Below are 27,527 nucleotides of genomic sequence, written 5' to 3' on the forward strand. Positions count from 1 at the left end.
AAATCTTCGCTTACGAACCCAAACCGCAGAAAAGAGAGAGAGAGAGAGAAAGAAGGAGCCAAGGGATTGGCTGAAAAAGATCCCGAAGGGGATTGGTCAAGGATGTGAGGAAATGGGCGTGGCCGGAGGGGCATGTAAAGCCTTTATTGTTGAGAATGGGGTGTGGGCGGGGTCATTATGTGGGCGTGGCTAGTTGCCCGTGGCGACGGTGGCCGGGTGCGGCCTAATAGCGGAGCTGGAGGTGGGCGGAGCCGCCTCTCGCGAGGAGGCGTCGCCAGGGGCCCTGCCTCCGCCTCGCCCGCCTTTCCGCCGCTGAAGGGAAGGGAATGGAGCCCGGCCCACGGAGAAGGACCCCGAAGGACCACGGCGAAGGCAGGCCCCTGGCTCTGAGGGGAACCGAGGAAGCGCCGCCCGCGGTGAGCCTCAGGGAAGGGGCTCTGCAGCCTCAGAGAGGCTCGGGTGTGGATGATGGGACTCTTTCATGGAGGGGTCTGTGGATGATGGGTGTGGTTGTGTTGGGGAAGGAGGGCGTGGGAGGGCTGAATATGAAAGCTATATATGTATATATGTGTGTGTGTATATATATATATATATATATATATGGGCTGTGTGTGGCTGTGGATGATGGGACTCTTATAGTGGGGTGTATGGATGATGGGTGTGTCTGTATTTGTCTTGGGGTAGGAAGGTCTGGAGGGGTTTATATGGAAGCTATATATCTATTTAGCTTATAATATGTATATATATATATATGTATATGGTGTGTAGCTATGGATGTCTGTGGATGATGGGAGTCTTTCGTAGAGGGGTGTGGATGATGGGGTGGTTGTATTTGTTTTGGGGTAAGAGAATGTGTGTGGGATCTGTATGGAAGCTATATATCTATTTTGCTTCTCTCTATGTGTGTGTGTGTGTGTGTGTGTGTATATATATATATATATATCTTTTGTGTGTGTGTGTAGCATGTGGATATGTGTGGGTGCATATTTGTTATGGGATAGCAGGGTGTGTATATGAAACCTATATATGTGTTTTGCATATATATATGTGTGTGTGGTGTGTATAGCCTGTGTGAAGCATGTCTGTGGATGGGCATCTTTTAATAATAATAATAATAATAATAATAATAATATAATAACCAATATTATTATTATAAGTCTGTGGATGATGGGGTGTGTATCCCTCTCTCTCTCTCTCTCTCTCTCTATATATATATATATATATATATGAATTTTTCTTTTGATACACGCTGTAAAAGTAAGTGGTGTCTATAGCTTATGTGTGAAGCATGGGGCCATCTGTGGATTTTGGGTGTACTTTATAGAGGGGCTGATAGCTAAGTGTATGTTGGCTATGCATATATACTTTTGGATCGTGTGTGTGTGTACATATATATTGTAAGATATACACACACACACACAGGTTTTATGTGTGTGTGTAGAGTGTGGACATCTGTGGCTCGGTGTGTTTTATAGAGGAGCGTTGGGTATGTGTGTGTATTGGTTTTGCATAGAGGTGTGTGTATGTGTATGATACCTATGCTTGTGCATATATGTACATTTTGCTTTATATGTGTGTTTATGTTGTGTACTTAAGTTGTATTTAAGCTTTTATACCTGTAGTGTATGCACCTATGTGGATGATAGGTGTGTTTTATAGTGGGGTGTTGGGTATGTGTGCGTTTGTTTTGGGGTAGAGGTATGTGTGTTCATATATATATATATATATATATATGAAACCTATATATGCATTTTATTTATAATAGTATTTATACCTCACTCTTCAGCCAAAAGGCTATCATATATATATGATATGTGCATTTTGCTTTTGATATATACATTTCAGTCTAGCTTGTGTGTATGTGGCCTATGCGTGTCTGTGCATTATGGGCATACTTTATAGCGGGGTTTGGGCAGGTCAGTGTATGCTGGGTATGTGTGTACACTTATAACCATATCAGTATTAACTAGTGAGATATGGGTTTTAAGTAGGTATATGCGTATATAATATGCACGAACGTCCATATATAATCATATTGATAATAACAATACTGTTGATAGTAATAACGAACGCTATTTGTGTAGGAGCTGTGTATCGGTGCTTTCAGAGCTATTCGAAGTCCTTGTGCCATTGTTAGTCCTGGAGCCATGGGTTGCTATTCCTTGCGACTTTCTAGGAAGGAAGGAAGGAAAACTGTACCTGTAAATCCCTTTTTACAGCTTTAATGCTGGGCCCTGAAAAACTGTGATAACTACTCCCCTGAGAAGCACTACAATACCTGTGTGGTTATTATTAGATTATTGTTATTATTAGGTATTAACATTTAGGTTGTTAATGATTGCAGCATCTTTTCTCCTGTCACTGTGGGCCCAAACAGACAGGCCAAAATAAAGCTGCTTCGGGTCACTTTGGAGGTATGCTGTTCATATGACACACACAACTTAAGAGGCCAGATGCTGCACTCCGGTCCTTAGGATTGTAGTGTGGTTTTGGCATGGCTTCCAGACTCATAGGATGCATGCATCATTTAGATAGCATACCTCCAAAGTGACCCCAAGCAGCTTTATTTTGGCCTGTCTGTTCAGGCCCTGTATATACTCATGTATCAGTCTAGAAACTGTAGTCAGAAAATTGACCCCAAAAAACCCGGAGTCGACTTATCCATGAGTCAATGTTAGTACTGTACTCTAATTCTTATTTTAAGAAGGAACCATCCCTTGATGACAGGCAAGAAGACCCCACTCTATTTACTCATCCGTGAAGCCTTTAGGAAAAAGCACAAACATGCCTGCTGGAAGTTTTTTGGCATCGTTCTCCTTTGTTTCACCCTTTAGATCCTTTGTTGCGTGCCTCTAGGTTTTACCCTCGACTTATCCACTGGTCATGTCAAGATCCATAGTTTTGGCCCTCGACTTATACATGAAGCCGACTTATGGTCGAGTATATATGGTAATTTCATCCCTGCCTCGTTCATTGCTCCTCTGTAGAACAAGACCCTTAACTCGCTTTCTCTCTTCTCTTGTCCTGGTGACAGCAAAGCGACAAGGACCTGTGGCGGAGGCCGCATTGTGCTCTTTGGGCATTGTTTTCCTTCTGGGAGAGCCTGCGGCTTTTAACAGTCCTCATGACCCTCTTTGATGATCCCGCCGAAGGCATGGCCAGGGCTTATGTTGATAAACTTGAGAATGCGTGCCTCGAAGATGAGGCATCCCCAGAGAGGAAAGTGCTCAGATGAGGCTGTGGGAGTGGAAGGCATATTTCCGATGAGTAAGAGGTTCCAAGAAACGGAGGTGAAACTGAAACGCAGCTTGGGAATGACGTCCGATCGGAGAGAGCCTGAGTGAATGAAACCTTTTTCTGGAGATAAGATTATGTAGAAGAAACTCTGTATGGGGCTTGTAATCTAAAGTAGGTAAAAGGCAGGGAATGTCAGAAGGACAAGCATCTTTGCCACACTGCAATTCCTGTTTTGTCTTGTGAAGAGGCAGGCAGTTTCTAGCGGAGTGTGACCCATGATTTCACCTCCTTTCTTTTAAGTGATACTTAACTTGTATGTGTCCTCTTGAGGTTTTGGAGAGCTCAAATTGCCCGCCAGCATCAAGGATGGTTTATTGTCATGCAGACATCTCTGTAATATCTTCCAAGGGTTGGTTCTTTGAAAGTCGTAGGTTTCACCTGCTGGCAAGTTGGCACATTGTTCAGCTAAAACTGGAAACTAAAAAGAGAAGTGGCTCGGTGACTAAAATCATCCTTGCATTCATCTTCAGCTCCTTGGCAAGAATTCAGAGCAGGCAGATTAGTATTTTTTCCATGACGGAGTGGCTATGGTTGAATGTAACAAAAATGTCTGAAGCTGTGAATCATTGATTCCTTTGCTATATATTAAGGAGGCAACTGGGCTGAAGCAGTTTCCAGACAGGTTCCATATTGATCTTCTGCTGGATTGTATGGATTAGAAAAGTGTGCCTTTGTGATGCCCTGGAAAGAAGGTCTCCAGCCTTATTGGATGACTTGCTAAAACAATGGTTGTGATAGCTATGTTTGGATAGACCTCTGGAAGAGGCCTAAACGGCTTTTATAGATACTTGTGGGTTCAGTACAGTTCACAAGGGGAAATGTGGATTTTATAGTTAGAATAATCCATCGGATTCGATAATCAAGCTTGCATGCTCTTTCGGCTACAAGAAAAAACTATTTCATGTTTATATATTCAGAGAAAGGATTCCAATAGTGTATGGTTACCTGCAGTTATTACCTAAAACTATATGCATATGTCTTTGGGGGGGGGGGAACCAGAATTTGATAGCGGGTGATGAGATGGGGAAAAGAGCAGGGAAATATGGGAATTGATCGAGAGCAGAGTTCAGTAAGGATGATACAAGTAGAATTTATTTACTTCTTGAGCCTCGAATGGAAAGTTTCGGTGGGATTTATCCTATAATCTTGAGGTCTAGAAACAGATTTCTTCTGAATTTGTCTGGAACTTCTGCGATTCAACTGGATCTACTGGCTGCATCTCCAACAGCCTTTTGGGCTGCTTCTGTTAATCCCTTCGTAGATCGGCTGAAACAAATGGCATGGTTTGTCTGGCTAAAAGTCACTAGTCATACTTGTGGCTGTGCGTATTTTACCAGTTCTCTCCCCCGCTCAGCCCCCATGTACCTCCCGAAATAGCAAAGTTCCCAGGAAAAACAGTCATTCAGAGGCTCTTGTCTAGCAGCTCAGTGGAGGGACTTGCCTTACTTAGCTCAAAGGACAGCGGTTGGCTCCTTTGTGGGGAAAAGTCAGTGTTTCCATAAGCCTTTAGAGTTGATTTAACCTGGCTTGTAGTAGGTACTGTGTGCATCTCTCTTTCAGGCTGAGAAAAGGGGAGCGTTGGGTGTCAGAAAGTCCTGAAATGTATGCAGAGTGTTGTGCCTGGAGCCCACAAAAATAGAACACTTTCTCCAAGAATTTGCGTCTGATGCAATCATTTGGCAAATGCGTTGCTAAAAATACATGCGGCGGTCTGCGGAGAACAGCTGAGAGCAGTTTGTCATTGGAAGTCCTCATGATTCCTTGGATTTCGGTGTTTAGCTATTGCAAGGCTGGCTTTATGACCGTTGGACACTTCCAAATGTGTGTATTCCTGTGATAATGAGTGGCGACCGAGGAAATCACTTTTGATAAAGTTTGGCAAAGCAGACCAGGCCAGGCCTGGCAGCAGTCTCTCCTGCAGGAGTTCCCTTCTGAAACAGCTGAAGCAAATCAGAGAGTTTTGCATAATATCAGTTTGCAGGCTCTATTGGCCTATGAAAAAGTCCTCACTATCGGGTTAATGTTAGTCTTTCCTGCTTTTCCCTACTTGATGTAAATACAGCAAGCTGTCATTCTCAAAACCTGATGGTTGAAACTCCTATGGCAAAGTGGGTCAGAGAAGAAAAGCTGTGGGTGCAGGATTTCTACTATACATACATCTCTACTATAAAGTGCCTATGATGTGAAGAGATCCTGTTGCACCTTTGAGAGTAACTGAAAGAAAGAAGTTGGCAGCATGAGCTTTCGTAGACTAAAGTCTATTTCCTCAGATGCATGTGGATAAAGCGTCTGTGTATCTGTTGTGCCGTATAAATCCGCATACGTCCACATAGTACGAAAGGGTCCAGGGTCCGAGGGTTTCATTTAGGAGACCCAACACTTCTGTTCCACTTTGCTATTCCATAAGATGGGAGCTGACTGGTGAGTAGGAGAAGCTCTGTGATCCAGAAGATCACTGAGGCACAGATGGTTTGCTTTGGAATACGAATCCAGTGGGGTTACATGTTGTTGTTGTTGTTGTTGTTGTTGCCATTATTAACTTTATTTATGCCCTACCTTTTCCACAAAATTGGTACTCAAGGTGAACTACAGTTTGGAACAAATACAGTATATCATACAAAAGTCAACGCTGAAAGACATACAGAAGTCAACATTGAAATAGATTTAAGCTATGGACAGTTTAAAGCATGTACTTAAAAAGGATAAAATACCGTGTAAAACAGTTCAGTAAAAACAAAGGCAGCACTTTTTTAAAGCCCTTCCTTCAAAAACCTTCCGTTTTTTTTAAAACAAGTGTTTTATTATTTAATAAAAAGTTGTTATCTCCTACAAAGTTATGTGGGCTCCTTATCTTTGTCTTTGCACTTTGTGCAGCTTTCCTCCAATGCAGGAAGGCCAGCTGAAGAAAGCGATAACTTTTCCCCTCCTTAGCCGAGAGTCTTCCTCCTTCTTGGTATTCCAATTATTCAACGCAATGAGTTGGCTCTGGATGATTGTAAGAAAGACCAAGAAGTGTGTGGCTTGAAACCACATGGTGCCTTCTGTCATGCGGTGTGCATCAGTTTTGGCTTGCAGGGGGCATGTGGGGGAGCCGCTTTGTGCATAATGTGCCTTAGTTACAGAGCAATCTACCAGGAACATACAGCTCCCTTGTTACATCTCTAACAGCTAACTTACGGCAACCCTCTCATAGGGTTTCTTGGCAAAGATTTCTTCAAAGGAGGTTTGCTGCTTCCTTCCTCTTAGACTGAAAGTGTGTCAGTTCCCTAAGCCATTGGGTTTCCATTGCTGGGGAGGGATTTGAACCCTGATCCCCTTCCCTACAGACTCCTAGTCCCGCACTCGAATCACTCAACAACACTGGTATTCAGAACCGCACTGATAATGATTAACTATAACATAGAGCACACACCTTTTGTTACCATCACACATTAGTCAGAGGACAGATTTTGCCCTTTCAGGCCTAATGATTTCATCTAAATCTATATACTGACATGTTTTATTGTTTTTTCCTACTTAAAGTTAATCACTTTTAAAATTATTTGCTTAATTTTTTTATTTCGGTTGTTTTAAATTTTAAATGGTTTAAATCAAATTGATTGTCAGCTGCCCAGAGACCTTATGTTATAGGGCAGGATATGAATATTTAAATAAATGACTAAATGAAGCATGGTTTTCTATATAAGTCTCGCCCTGTTTTCCATCTAAAATCTACCTTTATGGCTTATTGCCCCATCAGTGGAAAAGGTGCATTAAGCAATGGGATGTTAATGGAAACTGGCTGGGCAGTTTGAATTTTTTCCCAGTTAGAAAGTCATTCATTCTTGGATTGTTAGGTAACTTTGTCCCTTTCATAAATGAGATGCGGGGAGTACATATTTTAAAATAGTGTCAAAAGAGGCAAACAGGTTACGTGGAGGAAATTAGTCCTACCAGCATTATGGGGAAATTCTTGTCTGGTTGCCTGGGATTTTTAAAACTTCAACCACTTTGTACATTGAGTTTGGTTTGATTTGGTATTTTAAGCTTAAGACTGGGACCTAAATGGACAGAAACATTTTGCTAGCACTGGACTGGCTGCATTCCTCACTGCTTTTATGAACTAATGGCTCTCTTCAGACAAAGGGAAAACTTTATTATCTAGAAACCCCATATTCAAAATCTAGTTGATCGGGAAGCAGTCTGGACCCTGCCCTGGAGCCCAAGGCTAAATCCAGTGTGAGTCCTAACCACTGGAAGGAATGAACTGTAATGTTCATCATTTGCACAAGTCCCATCGATTTCAGTGGTTCATTCTTGTTGAGGCTAACATTGGATTTGCCGTCAATTGTTCATGCACAAACTTGCTTCCACTGGCTTTGTCTGTGTTCTCGGAGAACCGAGACCTTTGAAAAAGGGTGACAGAATAATTCAGGGTGGGGGGTAAGTTGGCAAATATTTCAGCTGCCCAGCTGTTATGTACCTGTGAATCACTGACTGAAAATATCTGAACCTGGGGATAGTACTGTAGTTGTAATAAGTGAGATGGCAGGGGGCCATAGCAGATTTGGAGAGAAGTGAATAGGTTCCTTGGCTCAGTTTTCCCTCTTTCACTGAATGGCTCTTGGTTGGGGTAAAACAAGAGTGAGCCACAAACAACCTCCCAGATGTTGCTGAACAGTAATTCCCATCAGTCCCTCCCAAAGTAGTGACCAGAAGTGACATTGCATCACTTCTTGCCACCATATAGAAGGAGATTACAATTGAAAGGGGAAGTAATGGGGAGTAGTGAGAGGTTCAGTGTAATTGTGAGGATGGGGATGTTTTAACATGTTTTCTGGCATATAGGGGTAAACTTTCCATGCCATTTTGCCTAGCCAGCATAGCCAGTAGAGTGATGGGAGTTGAACTTCAGCAACATTGGGCAAGGAGGGGAGGCTTCACTCTTCCCATCCCTGGCTTAAAGCATAAAAGAATACTAGATCTATTATTTGGGTAATTGAAAGAAGTGTGCTTGCTGTGGTTGTCACCATTTGAATCTAAATAGTGGTTTTTTCCCCCTTATCTTTCTCTCCAGACCTTCTCTTGGGTGACCAATGTGTATCTCCAGTGATGATGTCAGAAAGGAAACCAACCATTCCCCGTCGGTTCCAGTTATTACAAACTCACACAATGCAAAGGCTGCAATTTAGCACCCAAAAGAAATTGCTTTTAAAACTGTCTAGATGATTGTCGTTGCTTTTGTGGTGTTCTATGTGAGTAGAAGCCTTCTCCAAGGTGTACGGCAGACTCTTGAGCAGCACCTTACCTGTTTGCTGCAAATCTTGGGGGCTAGCACCATGGGGAACTCCTGCGTTTGTCGAGAAGACAGTGGAGCGGAAGACAATGTGGAATCCAGGAGTCGCCAGACAGAGAACAGCAGGGTACCTGCACCTGAAACAAGGAGCCATCCAAGGGACCCAGTCCGGCCACCCCGACGGGGACGGGGGCCACACGAACCACGAAGGAAGAAACATAACGTGGATGGATTAGTACTTGACACACTGGCAGTAATTCGGACACTTGTGGACAAGTAAGTCCTTCCTGAAAAACAATGTTTCAGAGAATGTGTTTTCTTGGCTGCAGTTAGGGAAAGCGCTGATGTTGTGTTCCTCTTCTTTGGCATCTTGTGACAACAGTTACTGGCAAAGCATGAAAAATGGATAGCTTTTGTAGAATCTCTGCAGATTCTATAAGGAAAGTGATTGTATATTTGGTTTTCTGAGCTTCTGCCATGGTTGTATTTTTTAAATATTCCCTGAGCAGCGTGTTTTCTTGCAGTGAAACTCAGTCCTGTAATCTAACACAGCCTGATTATGTTATGCCTCAGTCAACTGTGATGTCTTACTACTAGTCAAAGAAAGCAGCGTCCTTCCTTCCTTCCTTCCACTTTTGTGTATCGCTTTCCAGCCCACTACAACCCTTAAGGCATGGGTGGGCAAAGTGCAGTGCATGAGCCACATGTGGCTCTTGGGATCTTTAAGTGGAGCACCTTACGTCCCCCAGAAGCCCTTCCTCAAGATCCAAACCTTCTTCATCTTTCCAAGTGGAAAGTAGTGATATGAGTAATCCAAAGTAAACCACTTTTCCCTTCTCTCCCCTGTGTGTGTTGAATAGCCAAAAGCACTCCCAAAGTTAACAGAGTTTACAAAAGCTTTATTCTAAAGAAGATGAATTACATGAAGTTTCTGGATATCATCTTTTGGAGATCTTTCTCCAGAGCCAGTGTGGTGTAGTGGTTTGAGCATTGGACTGACTCTGGAGAACAGAATTTGAATCCCCGCTTGGCCATGGGAACCCAGTGGGTGACGTTAGGCAAGTCACATTCTCTCAGCCTCAGGGGAAGGCAAAGGGGGGAAACCCTCTTAACAAATCTTGCCAAGAACAACCCATTAGGATTGCTATAAGTTGGGAACAACTTGAAGTTACACAACAACAACAATCTTGAGGAAGACATGTAAAGTTTAGGGAAGTGAATGGGGCTTAAAAGTCCAAAATTCAGGATGCCAACCATACCCAGCCCTGAGTCCTTTGAACTCTCTCTGAGCAAATCTTGCCAAGAAAAACCCACAATAGGCTCACCTTAGGGTCGACCTAAGTTGGAAATGACTTGAAGGCACACCACAATTGCAATTGGGTTTTTATCTTTATCTTGTTTCAGCCTTGTTGTTTAGCCACATTCAGTCTTACGATGGGAGAAAGGCAGAATAGAAGAATAAATAAATGAATAAGTAAATACTGGCGTTGGAGAAGCTTGAGTGGATTTAATTCATAGCTTAAGAAAGTCCTTGGTTCACATTTAGATAACCCCATGTGTCTGATTATGTGCTCTTATTTAAAGTATACTGCTTCTGAAGAAGTTTGAATAAATCATTGTAGTGTTTCCATTGAATTTAAAGTGAATGCACTGGGAAGCCTACCTCGAAAGTTACATCACCTTGCAGCAATGGGTGTTCTGTCCTTCTGAATCCTGAAGGTTTCCTTTCTTGATTAAATTCCTTGTTCTGCCTTGCCACTTTTGATTATCTCTGTTGTATCTTGATCTCAGCAAGAGTGTTGACAGTTTCCTTCCTGCCTTCATTATCTAGGCGCTCTCTGCTGCTGTCAAAACACTCTTTCATAACTCCTTAGGTAATCACTTCATTCTTTGCTATGCGCCAGCACTCTTTCTCTTTTTTCTGGGAAGGAGCAGAGACCTTCTGGTGGTCCCAGGGCATGGTCTGAAGGCAAAGGAGTCTGCAGCTTTGCCAGAGCAAAGAACCTCTGGGATGGATAGAAAGATATATATAAAGGGTGAGTCAATATGAAGGGTACAAAATCAAATAAAAATAGCTTTACTTTTGCATCCTTCTTTTTGAATCACCCAATATATACGTTCCTCCTGCCTCCATGGATGGATGGATTATTGATGAATGAAGAGATACACCATAAACACTCACACACACCTATATATATTGTATGTGTGTGTGTGTGTTTGTATATGTCATTTATCTAACATCTCTCAACCCCTATTAGGACTAATGAGGTGATGTATAACAAAGAAAACATTTAACATTAAATAATCAAAAATATTTCAAAAGACGGCAAATGCTTTTAAATAGTTTTCAACCAAGATAATTGCCTCTAAATAGTTCTTACACTGCAGTTTAAGAAGCCACAGGCAACCCCCTTTTGTTTTAAGGGCCAAAGAGCCTGCAAAACCGCACAATCTTGGCAGCCTGCTCAAAGGGTAGAGCCAGCCTGACTTTCCTTGGGAGAAAGTTTCACAGTCAGGATGCTGCTGCAGAGAAAGCCCTGTGCCATCTGCACCTTCTAACCTAGCCTTGCTAATGTCATCCCACTTGGAATCCTGTTGTTCTTCACCTCCTCAAAGTAGCCTTCAGGGTTATTCCTTTTTATTCCACAACAGCCTTATGAGGTAAGGTAGCTAGAGAGTTTAAAATCAAGGTTACCCAGCAAATTTTATGACTAAGGGAAAGGTTTTGGAGGCTGTGGGCTTCTCTGCAAGGCTTATTTACTCCGAATTCCCATGGATGCTTGAATCTGTGGATAAGGAGGGCTGACTGTATTATGTTGGTCAGCTTTCAGGAGTCGAAGTGCTGCTGGAAGAGAGTTGCTGTGGGCCACCCTGTTAGCACAGAAGCCCTCTTTGCTCTCCTGTTGTGATTCATTTTAGCTGTGTTAGTCTTCCATCTACGTTTGAATGGCCTTGTATCCTGGGAGCAGGGTGCAATATAAAATGAAACAAATACATCAATCCTTCCTGTCCTCCTCCTTTGCATGGCATCTGTCATTCAGCCCTTTTCAACCCAGCTACTCCTGAATGCTATGTTCATTAACATTTGATGTGGAACAAGAGCTGGCCTTCAGCCAGAATGCAAGGCAGCCTCTGTCCTGCTCTGGACCAAAGAGCACTTGCTATAGTTTTAAGGAGAATAAAAGCTTTGTGCATTACTAGGTAACACGTTTCCAAAAGGCGGATGATTGAAGTGTGCTCTGCAGCACTGAGGATGTTCATTGAAAACATTTATTGTTACCTATATATAAAGCATAGCTCATCCATAGGCACACATTAAAATTCATCTTACAACAACCGCACTTTTTTCTTTACCCCTTTCTTTCTGGGCATAATTCAGTGTCTTAGTTATGCCCCTGAAAGCTCTCATTGGCTTAGGCCCAAGATAACAGGTATTGCAAAATGAGGACGCTGCCCCTCCGAATGAGAATCCTGCCCTCCCATCAGTTCCCAAGTTTCTAGATTTCAGAAAGTGAGACGCTGAAAATCATTCACACCTGGAACTCTTTGCTCTTTGCTGTATTCACATTCTTTTGTCCACTTTCCTTGCTTGCTTTACTTTGGATGCCTAGATTGTATTTCTCAATGCCCAACTGCTTTCAGCAATAGTGGAAATTTGGGAACTAAGGGAAATTTCATTGAGGGGTCAGAATTCTAATTTGGGGGGCAGTGGGTACATTTTGTTCCCCCTGTAGGGTCCAGCTCATTCTACTTAAAGGAACTGTGTCTCCTCATATCAGCCTCTCCTCTCGGCTGTGGAGGCTGCAACTATAACCAGAGATGTAGTTGGCTGGCATTATAGGAGAGGACTTTCATGGTGGCCACCATTAGATTGTGGAACTCCCTAGCATTGGAGGTCCATCCTCTCCACACACATCCTTTTCAACTTCTAGTAAAGGCCCTCACCCCTCCAGCTGTCAGGTTTTTAATGGCCAGCCTCCTTGCCTTTAGCTAGCTTTAATGTGTTGCACCAGCCTGTGACTTATTATTGTTGGTTGGCATCTCATCTTTTGTTTGATTTGAAATATTTTAAATGGTTGCAAGCTCCATATTTCATGGAAGGGTTTTCCTCCCGAATAAATAAATAAAAACGTTGGGCCGGAGTAAATAAATAAGCCTTGGACTGGAAGGCAGCCCAAAATTCTCTCAAGTAAATGAGACGTGTAAAAGTGTTCAGTCTTTGAGCTCTGGCGCACAGGGTTGATGATGACAATAATCTGAGGGCTCCTTGCCATGTGGAATAAGTGGTTTTGCTTGCCAAGTTGGGAGCCTCCTTTCCATTTTCAGTTTTGCAGGTGGCTTTTTTCCCCTCCGCTGTGTTTAAAAGCTGCTGTTTTCTCCACAGTGTGCAGAAACTCTGTGGTTTGTCACAAACTCTGTGCATCTCCATCCAAGTTTCCATTTCTTGGCCCTGGCCGGCTGGCTTAGCCAACCATAACTTGCTGTCCTTTAGAAGTGTTGAATTATGTGTTGAATGATGTACCTTTCCCTGCTACCATGGCTAGTTGCATCCAGAATTTGTGACAGTGATTGGATTGCATCCAATGGCAATAATTTCTAGAATCAGAGCCTTAGAGTTGGAAAACAGAATTACAGCACTCCTGAGAGATGGCCATCCAAGCTCTGCTTAAAGACCTCCAAAGAAGGAGAATCAGCCTCTTCCTCCATTGTCCACTATGCCATATCAAAAGCAAAGAGACCAAGTTGAGGTCTTCATTCCATGCTTGTTAATAGAGATGCACCGATTCTAATAATGATTAATGTAACCATTTTTCCCTTTCTTTCTTCCAGTGATCAGGAACCTCCTTATTCCATGATGACTTTGCATGAAATGGCTGAAACAGGTATTTCCGTGTTCTTATGTGGCCCTCTAGTTGTGCTTTGCCGAGAAACCATTTAGCTCCGAAAAGAAGCTTGAAGTTGCACTGCATGTTTATTTCCTAAGGTTGAGACAATTTAGAGTAATTATCTAAGTGGTACCACTACTTGACAATGGGCTCAGTAAAACAGTAATTAGCTTAATATGTGTAGCTATCTAATCTGGCTAAATTTATGAGGTATGCTCTTGCAAAATCAGCCTGCCAGCTGCCACAAGATTCGAGCTAACTGGCTTATTTGGGTTTTACAGTGAACAAGTGGATAGGGCCTGTGTGGTTTGGACCCATGTGGTTTGCTTCCCATTTGAATGGAAATAGTAAAATGGAATCTGTGGAGCTTAGTAGGAGAAGGAAGGAGTGACCCAAAATATGTGTTGATCGCCACCAGACTATCCCAAATCTTCTGTATCATTTAAACAGTCTGTGGTTTGGTGGAATTGCAGAGATCTGAATTCTTTTGCTGTGCGTTGGCCCTACCATTAACCAATAGTGTGATGACTGCCTTCGGCAGCAGGTTTGGAGTCTCACAAAAGGGCAGCAAATTATTAGTTGCTTAACCCTAAATCCAATTGTTAGTCTGACATAGAGAAGGGTCATTGAATCAGTGGAATTTATATACTTTTGATTTACCCTGTTCCCATGGATTCAGTGGATCTACTGTAGCTGGGGACTTGCATATTGAATTTAAGATGAAGTTTGTGGCTGTTTTATTTCTGCTGCCAGGGAGCTGAGGGGCTTGTGGGATTTTTACCCAAGTGCCAAATTAATTTGGCTGTTTTTGTATACTATACACCTTGTCGTGAGTGATGGGGACTGTTTGCTGCTTTGCAAAAATACTTGGAACAACCCTGCCCTGGGGCTGGTTATGGTACTAGGACTAGTGAACCTGAGAGGCACTAATGCTTTCTAGTAGCATGGTTCGACAAAACATAACATGGCAATTGAGAAAAAACCCCTCTTTAGAAAAAGTGGAGGATCATGAAGAGATGGAGCAGGTACTGTAAAGGAGCTTCAGTGAGGACGAAGTAAAAGGGAAGCGAAATCTTTGTACAGGATGAGTCTCCCTTATCCAAAATGCTTGGGACCAGCAGTGTTTTGGAATTTGGAATAACTATTTGCATATATGTACATAGCGAGATGTCTTGGAGATGGGACCCAAGTCTGAACACAGAATTCCTTTTTGTTTCATATGCACCACACATAGCTGGATGGTAATTTTGTATAATGTTTTTAATAATTTTGTGTGTGAAACAAAAGGTGTACATTGAACCATCAGAAAGAACACTATCTCAGCCACTTATGAAACAAAAATTGACTTTTGGAATATTTTGGATTTCAGAATACCAGATAAGGGAGACTCAGCCTGTGTATGCTGTATAGTAATATAGAAAGCTCATTTTCTATGTGCAACACGTAATCAATTGCAGCTGAATTTGTGAATAGCCTTCCCCGAAAAATATTATGCTCAGTGGTAGAGCACATGCTTTGCAAGCCAACTACTACAGATTCAGTCCCCAGCATCAATCATTAAAAATAACTTGCATGGCAGACTCTTAAGTCATTCCTTAATGTTGTAATCATGGAGAACTAAACATACCTGTGCTCACCTGAGTCCCTGGAGCTATGAATACTTGCCTCCTCTCCAGGAGCTATTTTTTTCTGCAGTTGCAGTCGGATCCGGTACCTGATCATTAACTGTTTTAAGTTATGGCTGAGATGACTTGTACCGATGAATTGTTGAAGGGTTACTGAAATGATAACTGTGATTCCGTATATGATTACGCTTCATCTATCCTTGTCAGTCTGAGATAGTTGCCTCTGTTTTGTGGTTGACAGATGAAGGCTGGCTGGAAGTTGTCCAATCGTTAATTAGAGTTATTCCATTAGAAGATCCCCTGGGACCAGCTGTTATAACGTTACTTTTGGATGAGTGTCCTTTGCCAACAAAAGTAAGTTGAGTAAATGCATGCAATTGGGGGCGGGGGCACAGCATTAGGGATGCTTCTTACTCTACATTTAAACATACTGATTCCAACGTTGCCCTATATATGTGGATATGCACCCAAAAACTTGGCCTTAAAACCATTTGTTAGATTGAACTAGAATAGTCCCACTGAGCCAATGGGAACCTGGTAAGTCAATACTTTTGTAACTTCCATTGAGTCTATGGCCCCTCTCAGTTGGGACTGACAACTAGCTTTAGGCTGTGGCTTCCAGCCTTCACATCGGTTCCAGCCTTCAAGTGGTAGATATTGAACAAAGGTGCACAAAATAGGGAAGCCTGCTCTCTTCCCGCCATTGTTTACAGTTTTAAATAGAATGTATTAGAGTTCTTGATCTTTCATACAGAAATGAGCAGGAGAGGATGTGTCCAGGTTCTGTCATTCGGCAGCATGCTAATTTCCCTGTTTAGGATGCGTTGCAGAAACTGACGGAAATATTAAATTTAAGTGGAGCTGTTGCTCGCCAAGACGCCTGTCATCCTGCCAAACATCGGAACACCACCGCAGTCCTGGGATGTTTGGCAGAGAAGCTGGCAGGTAAGAGAAATAGTAGCATTTCCAGGTCATGGTGAGAGTGGTTAGCGAGGTGAGGGCTTGTCTCTAGCTTTCCCCTCCAGCCTGTCCTCAGCTCACTGTACATATATACTCATAGTACATCCACCAAGTCCTGAATCAAAGCTTGAGAGCTTTAATGCATTGCACTCGGTGAGCTTGAAAGCGCTTAACTCTGTTTCTCCACATCCCAATATCTACAAATACAATCTTGAAATGGTTGGTGGTGAGCAGGAATTTAAAATGGGCAAATAGCCAAAAAAGCTCTGGTGTGCTACTAGAGTTTTCTGCAAGCATTATGTCTGCGTTTCCGCCACAGGAGTAATATCTGCTGGTGCCACCAGAAAGCAGAAGGTGCTTCTTTATAAAGTTGTGCCTGGCTGTGTCGTATGCTAGAATACAGAGTGGTTGTTGTGGAGGAAAGTAAAGCTAAACATACATTACCCCAAGCTAAACACACATTACCTCCCTGTTGTTGTTCTCCTGAAGTGGCTCTTACTGGGCAGCATGTATCAAGGGGATGTGGAGCTGGAGGAGGGAGGTACAGCCTTGCAGTTGGAATCCTCTTGAAGCAGTAGTTGGCTTCCAAACCTCACCCAGAATTTTTGGATTCGCATTTTGGACATAATATATCTCTGACTGATTAGGTAGATTTAGACTAACAGCATGCAATAGTTAATAGTAAGGCTGGAAACATGACAGATACGATCCTTGGGAGGCCCAGCAAAAGCCCTTGAGACCCTCTGCCTGAAGCCCCCAACATCTTTCCCCAAAAATGTTTTAACCAAAAAGGAAAACAAACAGACAAGCAAACCCTCATTTCAAAGCTCAATCAAAAGCATGGCATGCCATTTTTGGATGGGAGGGTTTCCCACTCTGAAATAGCAAGGAAACAGCCCTTGAATAGCTGAAAAGGTAATCGAGAGTGACACTAAATCACTTTTCATTGCTAAATTGGCAGCCATGATAGTGCTAGCAGCCCACAGGAATCTGGAGGAACAGTTAGAAAGCTGGTACAGTTCTTTGGGCTCCAGAGCATACCCTCACCTCAAATAAACCTACTCATTCCCTCAGTTCTTTCTTGCCTTACACCTTTCTCCTACAAAGGAAGATAACATGGAGGGCAGAGCAGCACATTTAGGTCTTTGGGAGCACTTGAAAAAAAAGTAATGCCTTTTACTTTGATGCAAGCGTTTCATTTTTAATGTTTTTGCAGGCCCTGCAAGTGTAGGCTTACTCAGTCAAGGAATCTTGGAATACTTACTGCAGAGCTTGGTGAGTATCCAGCTATTAAATAAGTGTAGCAAGCTCCTCCTTGAACTCTTTTGTTTAAACTCAGAAGGATTTTGGCTTTTGTTTCCTGTTGTGTTTTGGTGGGAAAGATACCACAGTGTTTGGCCAAGTCACCATCATTGTTTTATCACTGGGAAGATGTGGCGTGAGACTGGGAAGAGTCCATAGCTTCAAGGCAGAGCCCATAACTTGGATCCCAAAGCCCTCAGAATCAGATGCTGACACTAGTAGTTGAAGATGTAATGGGTGGTACCTTGCAATGTAGCACCAGAATAGGTGATACTGGGGTAGCTAGATGGAGCAGTGATCTGAATGTATAAAACAGCTGACAAGCGATAAAGGAGTCACATCACCAATGCATGTTTGATGCATTGTTAAATTATTATGTTCTTTAGGATTGGGCTGGGCAGGTTTCAAGCTTGTAGAATCTGCTGTGTTTTTTACTTTAACCCCCAAGTCCATTAACCAGAGCAGGTGCAAAATGAGAGGTAGGGAAAGGAGGAGAGTAAGGGGAGGTTCAAGGACCAAAAGTGCCTTTTTCTTTTCAGTTCTAGAATTCAGTTTTTTCACAGAAAAACCCACTCCTGTTCTTGTTCATTTTAATACCCTGATTTAGGGTAGTAGAGGGGTGCATTGTTTTTCTGTTATTGTCTGTAATCTATGGCAAAATCTCCCACTACATCTCAGATTATCTTCTTCCCACTCCTTCTTTAATATAATTTGTGGAAGTCAAAAGCAAGAGCAGAAAGGGCAGTCAGAATTTGTGAGGCCCCAGTTATGTGAAGAAGCATACTGATAGAAACTTTATATACAAATTTCCCTGAATAGTGAGTTCCACCAAAAGACTATTAAGGCAGAAAGAGCCTTTGCTCCTCTAGTTCTCATTCCTGCAAGGATGCATAGGAGGTCCTTTGCTGACAATCTTGATGGCTGGATATCCCTGCAGGATATCCTGAACATTTCATTCTATCCATGGCTTGGCTCAGACGTCACAGTTGATTCCTCCACACAAAGCAATGTGAAGTGTGACCCAGTACTAGCTCCTTCCTGCCTTCATTTCCTGGATCTCTGAAATAAACCTCATCCTTAGATCATTCCTATTATGTTAAATATCAAACCTTTTGTCTTGGCAAAACAAACTAGTTGGGTACATGTTTTCCTACATGGGAAAAGGCAGTAAGAAGTGTATTGTTTTCAGGGGCAGCTTAGGTGAGCACTGTGTTCATTGATTTTCTTCTTTGTCTTAGGAGTTCCAGTCCCACCCAACAGTAATGCTTTTTGCACTAATAGCCCTGGAAAAGTTTGCACAAACAAGTAAGTGTTTGCTTAAAATATACTTTACTGGGCGTGGAAGGGAGAGCAAAGATGTCTCCTAGGAATTGCGGTGGGATTTTTTTCCTTTCTGAAGCTCACTCCTGGTTCTGACCAGAGAGCTTTGCTCTGTTCCATTTCTTCCTTCTACATCATATTATAAATAAAGCTTAATAATAATAATAATAATAATATAGCATGTATGTACAGCCTAATAAAACTCCTTCAGCTTTCTGATCCCAGATTCTTGAAGGCTATCTGTTTATGTATTTAAACTGCACCTTCTTTCACCACCTTTTTGTTATACTTCTGTTGACCCTTTTCTCCCCACATTTATTGCTCTCTCTTTCAACTCTAGGTGAAAATAAAATGACCATTTCTGAGACGTGCATCAGCGACCAACTTGTCTTGTTAGAGAAATGGATGGATAATCCAGACTACTTAAAACGCCAAGTCGGTTTCTGTGCTCAGTGGAGTTTAGATAATCTGTGTAAGTAAGACTGTATTGTTTTCCACTTGCAATAAAGGAATCTAGCTTCAAAATTCAATGTTTTATTTGGACATTTAAGCAAACAATGAGACATGTATAATAAGCTGCCTGGATAAAACCAGAAGGTTTATGGGCCTGTAGCTGCTGCTGAATTGGGGCAACTTAGCCTAGAAACAGTACAGCTCAAAGGGAGGGGATGGTAAGAAGGTTTGCCTTGAGGGAGCTTCCAAAACCCTTTGTTGGGAAAAGTCCCCCTAATAAAATTCATCTAGCATCACTTCTGAATATTTCTTTTGTCCCTGTGTTTGTTGTTGAATCTGCCAGAGGCAATTTTCACAGTGGGAGGTAAGTGAAATATACAACCTTCAGAGGCACAACTTGCTACAACTTGCTGTGGAAAGCCTATAGCCCCAAGCAGATGTCTGCCTTGCATTGTTGAAAGCGTATTTTTGCTTTCAGCCAGAAGAAAGGCAACAGATGAGTGCATTTTGCTTGTTGTTCAACATCTTTTAATCAACTTGCTTTAGACAACTTATACACAGCTTGGGACTCTGGCCCACTTTGCAAGGTACTCTGAATGTGTAGTTAAGCAAACCACTGTAACCATGAAGGCTAAAGCAGCAGATGTTCCCAAGAATGCAAAAGGAGCATCCATATGCAGTGGCAACTGTGTTGCTCTGGTTATAAATGCATCGTCTTGGCCAGTGGGAGATGTGGGCTGTGTTCTGCATGACTGATAACTGCCACAGTAGATGGTCTGACTTCCAAATTTACTCCTTTTTCCCTCTTGCAGTTTTGAAAGAAGGAAGACAGTTTACGTATGAGAAAGTTGACTTGACTCACGTTAATGCCATGCTGAATAGTAATGATGTCAGTGAATACCTTAAGATCTCACCACATGGTTTGGAGGTAGGTTTTTGTGTGCCTTTTACTACTTAGATGTTACACATTCGTCACCTCCCTGAACTGCAGGAGTAGTAATAGGTTTGGTTTCATTTGGATGAAAGGACTCTAGATACTTTGGTGACTAGGCAGTTTGAATGCTCTTAATCAAAATCAAATGATTTTTTAAGAACCCTCCCTTCTTTAGGATGAGTCTTTTGCTTCAATCAGGTGTTCAGAATAGGTGACTTAGGTCTTGAAACTTAAATCATATCTATGGTACAAAAGAGAGTCAGCACCACTGAACAGCACTGGCCTAGATGCCATTTCCATGATAGATTATAACCAAAATCTGTGTCATGCTGGTGTAGTGTAAATCTACACTCATGTCATTAAGGGGTATGCAAAGGGATCATGCAAGACCTTTGAGACGAAAGAAGTTGTAGCATGAGTTTTCGTAGATTGGTTGTGGTGGCTGTGCTGCACAATCCTTCCACTGAATGCCGACATTGTGCATCAGATTGTGTACCTGCAAGTGCCCTTCCTGTTTCCACAATCCCAGTGGATTGAAGGTACTGATCAGTAGTTACGCACCATCCAAGAATGCACAACTGTAAGTGCAGCAGCAGTTACACTTGCAGGTTCCATTTTGTTTTCTAGGCCCGATGCGACGCCTCGTCTTTTGAAAGTGTCCGGTGTACATTCTGCGTGGATTCTGGAGTTTGGTATTACGAAGTCACAGTCATTACGTCTGGAGTCATGCAAATAGGATGGGCTACCAAAGACAGCAAATTTCTTAACCATGTAAGTCCTGCTTTCTCCCATTGGAAATTGCCCATTACTGCACTGATGCCCACATGAACATCTTTCCCTCCAGCATTGACTGTGTTAGATCAGGTCCACCAAAAGTACAGTGTGAGTTTGAACATGATATTGCTGCCCCTGGTTAAAGCAAACCATAGTTAGCGTTGATATCTCTGTGCAGTTGAAGTAACCTCAAAGTTAATGCTAAAAAGTGGGAAAAGGATAGAATTTTTGTTAGGGAGACGGCATATGTTCCTAATCCCTTAACCATATAGACAGACCATGAAAGCCTTAAGCGTGATTAAGAGATTAGAAAATTCTTGTCTCCACTGTGTCTCAAATTCTCCTGACTGTTTGCATAAATCATGTGTGAGGCACAACTGGGAACAGAAAAGACAGCGCCTGATGTGCCCTTTTTGTCTGATGATAGAACTGGTGAGATGTGACATACTTCCTTTGTGTAGTAAATTTTGATCTTTTGTTGTAAACTTTCTTCTAGAACTGGCGCTTTCCCCCTCTGAATCTTTAGCTTGCCTATGAGAAATTCAGAGTGATGGCAAAAGTAATAGCATATGTGTCAGGTGCACAAGATATAGGGTTTAGATAGCAAGGTAGGCAAACAGAAGAAAGATATGAATCAAGAAGTTCCTGCTTCCAAGGCAGTCTGTTCCACTGCCAAACACTTGTCACATCCAGAAATTGTTTTAAGTGAAATCTCTCTTCTTGTCATTTGCATCCATTGGTTTTTGTCTTAGTCACTGGAGAAACAGAGAACAAGCTTGCTCCATCTTCTGTATCATATCCCTTCAGATATTTAGAGATGGGTATGCTATCAAGCTTCCCATTAACTTGCCTTGAAATCTGAGTCCATATTGAAGGTGCCAGATAGAATCTAATCTTTGCATCAAACCCTTGAAAGGATGAAGACCTGGAACAAGAATGGGCATCCTGGAGAGGTTCAAGGAGCTAGCCAAACTGTGGGAGCCCTGGCCAGTGGGCCTTTCCAGTTCTGGGATTCATCCCACGTATGTCAGCTGCATGAGATCACACTACAGGGAAATGATTCTTGAATGAATGGAAGAGCTAACCCACAGGGCTAAGCACAGTTGGCAGTTGGAAGAGTGGAGTCAGACAATGGATCAAGTGTTTGGATCTGTATTCAGATCTCATCTTTGGAACAAATAGTTCTCTTACCAGGCTCTCCATCTGCTAAAACAAAACAGGTTGATAACCTTATGCATCTACGCTTATTCAAAAGAGTTTATTTGCTTCTTTTAAAACATAAAAATGAAAAGCCTGTATATTTGCGATGGCTGCTAGTTCTTTCATGCCGCAAGAAAATTAAACGCTACATTATGTTTCTCCCTGAAGGAAGGTTATGGTATTGGGGACGATGAGTACTCCTGTGCATACGACGGCTGCCGGCAGCTGATCTGGTATAATGCCAGAAGTAAACCGCATTCCCATCCGTGCTGGAAGGAAGGTAACTCCTCCGCTCCCACCTTGTCACACTTACTCTTGCCTTTTCTGAATAATTGCTTTAGATCTCCCTCAAGAGAGCATAAATTTAGCAATTTGGACATCTGCTCTTAAAGACCCAGTCCCTGCATTCAGAAGAATTCATGCTTGGGTTTTGAGGCATCTGTTTTCTTCTGGCAGTAGGCCTATGGGAGGGTGAAGAGTGGGATGGCAAAGTGTGTGTGCATCCATAATAGTGTTTTTATCCAAATCTCTAACAACCTTTGTGTTCCTTTCCTTTATGGTTGACTGAAGGTGACACAATAGGATTTTTACTAGACCTGCAGGACAAGAAAATGATTTTTTATTTAAACGGGAACCAGCTTCCAGCTGAGAAGCAAGTCTTTTCTTCTGCTGTGTAAGTACATAGTCCTCTTGATGGTAATAAAAAAAACAACAAACCCATACATGTTATTTGCAAAAAGCCATCAAACATTTACCTCTTTGGTTGCATAGAAGCATTCACCATTTTGATATGGAAGCAGTAAGGAACTTGTGTAGTTGCCAGTGAAGATGTTACTTGACTCAGACCTAGGCTTGCCATATTGCTTCTTTGACTGCTGGTGCAGTCAAAGGACTCCTCTCCTTTGTTGAACTGGCCAGCTCCTACAAGTTCTCCTTCCTGGAAACCCAGGTGGCGTGAGGAGGCTAGGATGAGGATTTGAAAGCGCACTGTTTTGAAAGAGGAAGACTTGCCAAAAGTGTAAATGGGATGGATGGGCACCAGGTTGAGGAGAAGATGGAGCTAAGGGGAAGAGAAGGTGGAAGAGAAGCACTGAAAAGCCTGGAAGCAGGGAGGGTTTGTGTTGGTGTCATGAAGGAGGGAAAGGAAAGAATTGCAGATGCTGACTAGGAGCAGAAACACATTGGGATCTCAGCCAGTCTCGAGGAGTGTTTGTTACAGAGATGATTCTGTACGTTATAGTTTCTTCACAGTCTATTAGTGGGAAGAGCATAGGGTCAGACAACATACCTAATTGCACACTGATATTTCACTCCTTTCCCCTGTAGGTCTGGCTTCTTCGCTGCAGCTAGTTTCATGTCGTATCAACAGTGCGAGTTCAACTTTGGAGCAAAACCTTTCAAATACCCCCCATCAGCTAAATTTAGCACCTTTAACAACTATGCCTTCCTGACAGCAGAAGAGAAAATCATTTTACCAAGGTAATGTTTTCTGCTTGTCGGTACATGAAACTGAAGCGCTGGGATCAGTTCTGAACTTTGTTAGAATTTCACCCATCTGGATATGATAAACAGATGACTAGCTGTAAGATTTTCTGAGCCTGAAGTCTCAGATGCCTGCAGCTTGTATTGGAGGACAAATGAGTTCACTTTAAAGCTGCTTAAAGCTCAGAAAATGAATGGGGAGGGGATGGGGATGAAACACACCTCCTTGGTTCCCTCTGTATTCACATACACAAAATCCTGAACAGAATTAGAAGTCTTTCTCTCTAACCACAAGGACTAGAAAAGTATTTTGTGTTTCAGAGGTGGCATTTTTATGCCCTTGAGTAAGTCATACTTGCCCAGCCCCAGAAGAAGACAAAAGCAAACCCCTTCTGAACAAATATTGCCAAAAGAACTGCTGTGCACAGTGATGGCATATATAATCATGTACCTTTATTTTAAGCATTTGTTGTTATCCTGACCTTATTTGCGTCAATACTAAATCTTTTCATGAGGCCCGTGTCTTCATTTTTCCTCTCCAGACACAGACGCCTGGCCTTGTTGAAGCAAGTGAGCATCCGAGAAAACTGCTGCACCCTTTGCTGTGATGAAATAGCTGACACAGAACTCAGACCATGTGGACACAGGTACTATTAATACCATTTGCCTGTATTATGGTTTTTGAGGCTTGCCCTATGTTGATTGCCTTGGTCTGGCATAGGTATGTCTCTTTTTATTGGGTTTATATCTTACTTTTCTCACAAACATAGAAATAAAGGCAGCTCACAGGGATATTAATTACCGTATATACTCAACTATAAGTTGACCTCATGTATCTAAGTCGAGGGCAAGTTTTTGGGCCAAAATTATGGACTTTGCTATGACCTATGGATCAGTTGAGGATAAAATTGAGGGGCATATAGCAAAGGATCTAAAAGATGAAGCAAAGCAAAACAATGTCAAAGAACTTACAAAAGTCCTGCAGACGTAACTCTTTGCACTTACTCTTAAGACTGGATGGATGAAAGACTAGAAAGGGTCAGTGCTTCACATATTATACACTTTCTTTTCACCAGGAGAGGGTTCCTTCTTTTAAAAATAAGAGTTAAGATACAATACTTACATTGACCCACGGATAAGTCGACTCAGGTTTTTTGGGGTCCATTTTTTTTGACCTAAATTTCTAGACTTATACATGAGTATATACAGGTATGTAAGGGACACTATTTTGCTATGCTGTTATATTTAATGGGACTTGAGCATCCACGGATATCGTTATCCACGGGGGATCCTAGATCATATACATCTGCTTATGATCAAACCCCAGCAGATAACAAGGACCCATTGTACAAGGTTGTGAGTTCAATACCAGCCAGGGGTCAGGGTTGACTCGGCCTGGCGTCCTCCCTCAGGTCACTAAAATGAATACCCAGCTTGTTGGGGACAACTGGCTTATTTATTTTTATTTTATTAATACCCCACCCTTCATCTCTAAAGGCTCTGAGCAGCTTACAATTATTATTATTATTATTATTATTATTATTATTATTATTATTATTATTAATTACACAGTCCCCTGCCCTCGGGCTTACAATCTAAAAAGACACGATGCAAAAGGAGATGGGAATGGTGGTGGGGAAGAGGATCAGGTCCAGCAGGCTTACACATTGTGAACCGCTTAGGGCTGTGATGTCCAAACTGTGGCCATCCAGGTGTTTTGGACCACAGCTCCCAGCATCCCAGATCATTGTCCAAGGTGGCTGAGGCTTCTGGGAGCTGAAGTCCAAAACACCTGGAGGGCCAGAGTTTGGACATCACTGGCTTAGGGCGTGTTTAAGTGTACTGATAAGTGGTATAGAAACATGTACAGTGCGCCCGCGTCATACGAGGCTTTCAGCATATGTTGAAAGCTGCGCTGGGAGAAGGGGCGGCACGTCCCATAAGGGGGCATATGCCTGTGGTGCATGCGTGTTGCTGCGTACACAAGCCTCATTTGTTTAAATGGGCCTCGAGCATAAGCAGAATGGATCCCCCACATAATGGAAGGGCAGACTGTACTTGCTATTGCTATTGCCTTATTGTCTTGTTTCGTGTCGTCCTTCCAGCGACCTGTGCATGGAATGTGCCTTGCAGCTAGAGACCTGCCCTCTGTGTCGGCAAGAAATACAGACCCGGGTCAGACAGATCGCTCACATTTCATGACACGCAGAGAACCCTTTTGATCTCGCGGACTCGCTGCTCTTCCGTTCCGTTCGGCGCCCGAAGGAAGGAAATGAAGGCAACTCAAGCCGAGCCCCATGTTCGCCGGGAGCCCCAGCCGCGGGCCGTTTCCGCAACGGACGGCACATGGGAACATGTCAAATCACGCTGCTGCCTCAGAGCCGTGGAATGTTTCTTTTAGCAGTAATGAAAGTCGGTGGCGAAACTTGAGTTCCCTGTCGGTTTCTCTCCAGCCAAGATTGCTATAAAAACCCTTAAATTTCCTCCCCATCTCTTTAATTCCCCCTCTCTCTTTATTTTTCCTCCTGTTCCTCCTACTTTTGCCTATCATGTACCGAAGGTTTTGCACTGGAAACGTACAACTCACAATAATGTGTATACCAGGGGCATATCTGACTCTCGAGGACATTGTTTTATTTTCTAGCGGTCGTCACGCATCTTCAAAGCAAAGTACCAATATTTCTTGGTCGATGTAGCTTCCTGCTGGTCAGAGACCCTTCTGTATTGTTATTGTTATTATTATTAATTATTATTATTGTTTTGTTTGGGGGGGACACAGTCGACATGAATATGTTCCAAGGCTTGAAAAATCTTACATGAAGAAACTGATTTGTAAAGACGGTATGAAGACTATAGAAGAACCCAAGCTTGGTTTTTTCGGTAACTCTGTGATTCCAAAGAACATGGATTGTCGTTTTTCGTTCTTTTTCTTTCCAAACGGCGTGTTCTTTGATTCCTTCGATTTCAGTCCCTGCGTTTTTGGTTGTAACTAATTTCCAGGAGGAGGAATCCGTATATAACTTGCAGTGCCAGACTGGAGAGTGAGTTTGATATCCTCAGTATTTTTTATGGTACCATTGATCATTGTGCTTAATTTTGTTGTTTTTTTTAAATTTCGATATCTGTTCTTGCAAATCCTGTACGTTTTTGGAAATGTTGGAACTATATAGATCTCAAGATCTGGAAAGAAAGTGCGGAGCAAATGTGTTAAACTGTTGTTTTGGAAGAAAAAAAAATACATGTTTGAATAGCAAGTCAGCCTTAGGTGGGTTATGTTACTGTTTTGTTCCATCTGAATCCTAATGCATTTAAAATTAGGTTTTTGGCTTCCAGTCGCACTCCCCAAACTGTGCCCTTTAAGAGATTTTGGACTTCAGCTCCCAGAAGCCTCAGCCATGTTGGTCAATAGTCTGGGATTCTGGGAACTGTAGTCCAAAATCCCTTAAAGAGCACAGTTTGGAAACCACTGAAATAATACAATATATAATATAACATAACATAATTGATATAGTGGTCCCCAAACTGTGCCCTTTAAAAGATTTTGGACTTCAGCTCCCAGAAGCCTCGGCCATGTTGGCCAGTAGCCAGGGATTCTGGGAGCTGAAGTCCAAAATCCTTTAAAGAGCATAGTTTGATAAAGCCTGGGAGGGAAAGGGGAAGGATCTTGTTTCTGAGTGGTCAGAGTCCGCTAACAAGCGTGAGCAGCGACCAATCAAAAGAGAGAGGCCGGGAAAAGGGTGGGTTTCTTGTTTTTGAGTGACATGAGTCCGCTAACAAAGCCAGGGAGGGAAGGGGGCAACGGGGCGGGCTCTTGTTTCTGATTGGCCGGAAGTCACTAACGAGCGTGAAGAGAAGCCAATGGGGAGAGAGGCAGAGAATGGGGTGGGCTGCTGAGTTGGCTAACAAAGCCAGGGAGGGAAGGGGGCGGGCTCTTGTTTTTTATTGGTGGAAGGCCGCTAACAAGCGTCAGCAGTGACCAATGGGCTCCTGCTTCTGAGTGACCGGAGTCTGCTAACAAA

At 42.6% G+C, this 27,527-nt stretch overlaps 1 protein-coding gene across 1 annotated transcript; it reads left to right on the forward strand.

Moving 5' to 3' along the window:
* Positions 1-13: 13 nt before the first annotated feature.
* On the forward strand, positions 14-27,285 carry LOC149306062 (RING finger and SPRY domain-containing protein 1). Its single transcript, XM_089476940.1, has 15 exons — positions 14-416; positions 8,354-8,848; positions 13,403-13,455; positions 15,325-15,437; positions 15,902-16,028; positions 17,260-17,318; positions 18,584-18,650; positions 19,006-19,137; positions 19,931-20,046; positions 20,680-20,823; positions 22,195-22,306; positions 22,597-22,699; positions 23,353-23,505; positions 24,051-24,155; positions 25,614-27,285. Exons 2-15 carry the CDS (start codon positions 8,502-8,504, stop codon positions 25,708-25,710), a joined length of 1,728 nt encoding a protein of 575 aa, XP_089333066.1. The 5' UTR covers positions 14-416; positions 8,354-8,501; the 3' UTR covers positions 25,711-27,285.
* The last annotated feature ends 242 nt before the right edge of the window (positions 27,286-27,527 follow it).

Source organism: Sceloporus occidentalis, unplaced genomic scaffold, assembly GCF_023333645.1.
Source record: "Sceloporus occidentalis isolate IW3139 unplaced genomic scaffold, rSceOcc1.0.p SCAF_10, whole genome shotgun sequence".
Taxonomy (NCBI): Eukaryota; Metazoa; Chordata; class Lepidosauria; order Squamata; family Phrynosomatidae; genus Sceloporus; species Sceloporus occidentalis.